At 37.7% G+C, this 6,280-nt stretch overlaps 1 protein-coding gene across 1 annotated transcript in view; it reads right to left on the reverse strand.

Moving 5' to 3' along the window:
• The window catches only part of ANGPT1 (angiopoietin 1), a 184,093-nt gene that overhangs the window by 62,036 nt on the left and 115,777 nt on the right, over positions 1-6,280 (reverse strand). The window contains exon 6 of the mRNA XM_009323104.1: positions 1,074-1,175. Within this exon, the coding sequence (XP_009321379.1) occupies positions 1,074-1,175 (102 nt within the window). The remainder of the gene's footprint in view (positions 1-1,073; positions 1,176-6,280) is intronic.

A 6,280-nucleotide genomic window follows, 5' to 3' on the forward strand; every position in this document is an offset into this window, starting at 1 on the left:
GCTTAGGGACATGGTTTAGTGGGCATGGTGGTGTTGGGTTGACGGTTGGACTCGATGATCTTGGAGGTCTCTTCCAACCTTAATGATTCTATGATTCTATGATTCTAATATAAAAATATTCAAAAGAAAGCATCCATAAAATCAAAAATGACATTTTGGTTCAATAACCTGATATTACATTTATTTCTGAAATGGTAAATTCTGTAACAGAGCTTTTTCCCATAGAAGTTTTTACTGAACTGAACTTGCTTTTATTTTTAAACATTTTAAATGCTCTCTTCATTTAGTGCTTTTGGGAACTGTTGGAAAAAAGATTTTCCTCTTCCAGGCTGATAACACATTTTTGCAAACTTCGCTGGGAATGTCATTGAAATCCAAGCCAGTCCTCAGGGACTCAGAGAAAGGCGCTCCATCAGAAAGTTTGATGAGGCAGCGAATGAAAAAACTCAGAAGTTATTTAGATTGGAGTAATTTTTTTTTGAGTTGGCAAAGGGAAAATAGCCTGCTGAAGTCATGTCATCTGTAATTTGGTAAGTTATTTATTTTCTCTTAATCCTTTTCGAAGTATCAACATTTCCAGTACATTGGCTTGATTGGCAGAGGTGTTGTATGACTTGGGATAAACCCCAGTAAAACTTTTAATTCCTATCTGAGATGCTCCTAGTTTTGAAGGAGTTTCCCTCAGCTGAAAACATCCATGCATTAGCAACATCATCACATGCCTATTACCTCTTAACGTCACAGGAAGTCAAAACTTCAGAGGGACAGACAACAACATTCTTTAGTGCATATGTCTGCACCTGACTTCATTTTAATCTCAGTAACTGATCTGAAAGAAACCCTAAGTCAGGGGAAAAAACGCTCAACTAATTGAGTAATTAAGTTTACTAATTGAGTAAAAAGTATATTATGATTTTCAAAAGTAACAGACATGACAAAAGGTAGCTCATAAAAGACTGCAGGACCACACCACATCATTATAGGCAGAACCATCTGCTTAAGATAATAGGAAGTACTATTTGAAATCTAACACTTCAATAAACTGTACAGCTATTCCACATTTTTCAGCTTACCATTTTGTATTCTTTCCAGCTTTTTTGAAAATCCAGACTCCCATCTTCTCGGTGCTGTATAACTGTCCATCCTCCTCCAGCAATTTCCATATTGCAAAAGACCTATGCAGTAATAAAAAAAAAACCAAAACCAATAAAACAAACTTGCATTGGAATCCTGTCATCTTAGGAGGAAAATGTATTTGTGAATAACGGAACTAAGGAAGCCTGTTTTCAGATGGATTCATGCCGTATACCCTCAATGGTATCCTCAATCGCTTGATTACAACTGGAGCTCTCAGTGTAATTATCCCAGTAATGTCTCCTTTCAGCACATTACCCAAAAACATCTGCCCATCATCCCATTCTGCATCCTCAGCTTTTCTCTTCACATTCCCTCCATGCTCCTTTTCTATTTTCTCTGCGGTGCCCCTGAAATCACTCCCTTCCTCTTAACAAACGAGTATTTTATTCAGTGATAATAATGTTTTCTATAGCTTTTAGCAGAGTGTCATTCTGTCTAAGAAAGAATCTTCAGGAATTCTTACAGAAAATACCCATTCAAGTAGCCCAAAATATAGCACAGATGAGATTATTCTATTTTGATTTGTATTGTAATGTTACCTACAGTGTGCCAGGCAGTGTCCCAAAACAGAAATAGTTGATCTCAGTCTAAGCTGCCTTACAGCTGACAGAGGACACGGATAGGAACAGGCCCAAGAACAAAGGTCTGTGGGACAAGCTCAGAAGTTAAGACTTACGCTGAACATCTAAGATCATACCCTGCCATCATTGCACTAATAAAATTCCAACTTAGATACTGAGATTCTGTATATTAATGATAATTTAACAATTTGACAGTTTTGCTGAAGTTTGATGTTAGAATATTGCATCAACTGAAATCTGTTAGCAATCTAAATAATCCATATAATAATCAAAATGGATATTTAATTTTCATTCATTTTTCACTCTTCTTACATTATCCTTTCAAAAATATAGAAGATAAATTATGAAAAAATGCAAATACTGCTTATCCATTCACTTTTCTTGGTATGTGGCAAGTGATAGTATTCATTTTTGTTCCTATTTTTGTATGACACTTGATTTTAAGATCCAACTAAGTTTCTCAGTGCTACTCACTCCAGCAAATTTTCCTGATTTTCATTCCTGTGTACTCATCTGTGCCATATTGGCACTGCAACTATCCTAACTTTCATTTGTCTGTGGTCTTGAATAGTTATATCCCTCTTTTTAAGTAAGATGTCAATATGTAAGAGGGTTGAAGAGGTGTCACCCATCAGCTTAGCTTTTGGCATTCACATCAACAAGAGTCAACCCATTCAGCACTGGTCGGTAATTTAAAGCTTTAAGTTGCTTTGCCAAATTGAAGGTTACTATCCAATTCAGTTAAATAAAAATTCATCCCTCAGTTGACTAGAGAACCATATTCCACCCTCAGGCAAATAAATTCCAAACCTTTCCTACTCATAAGCATTGTCATAGTAATCCTGTGCAAGTGTTTTTGTTTTAATTTGCTCCAGGCATGCAGAGTGAAGTCCCTGTGTAGGTACAGGAAGGAAACAGAATACTGAACAGTACAAACATGTGAACTTGATTTAGGGTAACCACAAGAAAACCCACAATTTGCTAGACAAACATTTTGACCCTGTTCCTCCTTCAGGGAAGACACTGTGAGTCAAAACATTTATCTACAGGATTTAATTTCTTTAGTCTGATTTACAGTGAGAATTTCTAAATGATGGATTTACTTTCCTTATAAGTCAGTTCAAGCTCACTGCCAATTTTTAAAACATTAAATCCTCAACTGTATTAAGACTACTCATTTTAAAGACGCACACAAACAAATGATGGCCTTTCCATACTAAAATATAATAAAATACCTATAAAAAGACTTTGATGTTTTCTGAATAATATAGCAAATTAAAAGAGAAAACTGCACAGTGAAAGAAAGGTTTACAGCAGCACATTATTCACTAGCCATCATTGTGTGGTCTGGCACTTTCCACGGTGGTAGACACAAACACCTGCCGTATTAACAGGAGTGCCAAGCTGATTATAGATGTTCATTGTGCATAGCTCTAGCCAACAAATGTCCTGGACTGGCTTCTGTCCCAGACAAGGTCAAGGCACTCAGCCATTAAACACCTTTTAACATGTTCTGATATTTAACCCTCTACAAGAAAAGAAAAGGATGAAGAAAAGTGAGTTTGAATTGGTATGAATCTTTAGATTCTGAGTTTATTGTCAATAAAATAACCTGATTTAGATTAAAAGAGCATCCAAAGCATTGCACTCTTGCCCTTCCTTAAATGCACAGGTAAAAATATTCAAGTTACTAAAAGGCATATATGAGATTATTTATGCATATTTTAGCTTTATGGACTAAATTATTATAAACTTAATAATAATAATTTAGAGATCAGCCCAATTTTAAAGTAAACAAAAGGAGGGGGGTTACCACATACTGCACTTTAAGTGCATGCACACTAAGACAACACAAGTCTACATTGTTGGCATGGAGCAACAAGCTCAAGACCAATCATTTGAGATTCAGGGAATGTGTATCTGCTATGCAGAAACCAAACCTGAAGATAACCATGTTGGGATGACAGTCTCCACAGTATATGGGGCTAGCATACATTTAATGGGTTAAAATTCTGGCAAATATGCTCAGAGAGACCATCGACACCAATTTGCTAGGAAGTCTACAGGCAGAATGTAGAGGGGAAGGAGTGATGGCTGCATTCATGGCAACGGTGGCAATTGCTTTTGCAGAGCCATAAAGACACGGATATATAGACCCCACTAGCAATTAATAACACTACATTTTCAGTGCAGTGCACCCAGAAGTTGGTAGAAGTCATGCTTGTGAGGGCATTAGAGAAAACAGTAAGAGAGTCCAATACATTGATCCAAGGACTGGCCCTCAGACCAGTCCCTTGGCCTACTTCAGCTCCTGAAGGTACATGGTTCCTTCAGCTCCAAAATGGTGATAACCTCACTCCCACTGCTCCTCTGCTCATCAGCAGCCTCTGCTTCCCCTGTAGCTGACCCCACCTCTGCAGGGGACTGAGAGGACTCTTCTTGCCTTTGCTCTCACTATGGCCTAGAGACGATCATTTGTCAACATCATCAGGCATTGCACACAGACACACATCAAAGTAAGCCAATTAATTAGCTTAATACTTTAAGCCTATCTTTTTCTCTTCCCATCTCAAAAATATGGAATATTATTGAGATCCTTTTAGACAGAAATGAATCACTAATTTTTGATGCAAAAAATAATTAACTAAACTAATGAACTGTTGAAGCTAGGAACATGAAAGAAAAATTGCAATCTAAATTTGTAAGCATATAAAAATGAGGCCTATAAACGGTATGGAGCTGTAAGCACGGAAGATAATTTTCTATGAATATATGATGGTAAAACCAGCAAAAAACTAGAACTAACAGTAACATTTGTATATATGACAAAGGGATATTTTCTATTGAATGTCAGGATTCCAGTAAGTATCCCTTAAGAAATATAAAGTGAAATGAAAGCATATTTTTGTGACCTGAAGTATAAAATTACTATAAATGAGACGGTTGCCAATGGCTGCGAGTATTACAGAAGGTAATGATATATTAGGCCTCTTAAGACATGTCAGAGTTGTGCATTGCATTGTGGTAATCCAGATAACTAAGCTGGCTTTAAACAAGCAGGTATGTCTCCACGGAGTACCTATCAGGATATTACCTTGGGTCCCAGAGCAATCTAACTGTGTCAGCGTGGTGCTACCTCTGGGCTAATTAGTCCTGGCACAGTGCTGCACTGATAGGATTTTGAAGCTATCTCAGCTGGAGCTAGTTCAGCTATCTCTGCACAGCACTACCTTGCAGACTATTAATACGACCTTAATGTCTGAAAAAACATCTGTTAAAGCAATCACACTCCTCCCGTGCCTGGGATCACTCTTGCTGTGTTATCTCTAGGGCAAGACAGAAACAGGTGGTAGCAGAAATGCCCTCAACACTCTCCCTCTCTTTCTCTCCCTCTCCCCTGCCCCCGCAATTTTCTTGCTAAAACAAGAAGCCTCCAGGAAAAAATAATGCAATGATATTAGCTGAGTTGTGCTGCCTGTATTGATTGATCGCAGTGTCTACAAACAGGATATATATAGCGGAAACACAGGGTGGCTTCCATAGTGCCATTGTCCTTGCGTTACCAGTGAAGTGGGTTGAAGGTAAGTATACCAGAAGCATCAGTGTCACAGTGCTTTCAGGTAACCATTGTTTTTCATTGCAGCCCAGCCTCTGGGGATAGTTTATGAACTTTAGCAAGGCTAAGAAAAGCCACTGACAATTTGTACATGCAATTTGGACTTTGATGTCACATCTCTGCTTTGAGTTGAACAGCTTCTACAGAACTGTTTTTATTGTTCTTGTCCTGTTCAGTAATGCTTAAAGGGGTGTATGTATTTTATGTCATGTCAATTATTTTTCCATTCACATTCATCAGAGTTATATTGATCTTTACCTATAGCGCACTCCCACCTCAATTCTACTCATGGTTAATGAACTCTAATTCCTTAGTAAACTGTAACATCTTGACATCTACAGGCTTCCAAAGGTCTCTAATAAACCCAAATTCAGTTTAGAAATAAGTTTTACATATCTTAATATCATCATAAAATGACTATAGACAACAACATTGGTAATAATTGTTATTGCCTTTTTCTGTCTGCAGGGTCACCATTTTACTGCTGTAAGAATAAATTCTCCAGACACACGTGGTTCCTTCCCTCCCATTTGGCCCACTTTCTGGACACCACTGTATTTTCCTCTCCCAGGTAATCAGCTCTTAGCCTTGTTGGGGGCTGCTCCCAATAGTGCCCTGTCAGAGGGACTGCCAGCATTCCTCCATGTGTAAGTTAGGCTTAGGTTATTCTCTCATTTTCCTAGCTTCCACTGACTCAGGTACCTGAGCACCAAAAGCCTCCCAAAAAATCAGTGTCCTTTACAGACTAATGTTTCATTTTCATCAAAAAAGCCTCCCAAAGATCTTTTTTAAGAAGAACGGGATTATACATGCTTCATCATTTCAAACAGTGTTAATATTCAGCATGTTGTGTTCTTTACAGCCAAAAATGCTCTTCCCTTCTCCCTACAAGAGAAGCAGGATTTTTGTAAATATTTATCTTTAAAAAATACTCATTCTGCTATTT

The sequence above is a fragment of the Pygoscelis adeliae genome, unplaced genomic scaffold (genome assembly GCF_000699105.1).
Source record: "Pygoscelis adeliae isolate BGI_AS28 unplaced genomic scaffold, ASM69910v1 Scaffold174, whole genome shotgun sequence".
Lineage (NCBI taxonomy): Eukaryota > Metazoa > Chordata > Aves > Sphenisciformes > Spheniscidae > Pygoscelis > Pygoscelis adeliae.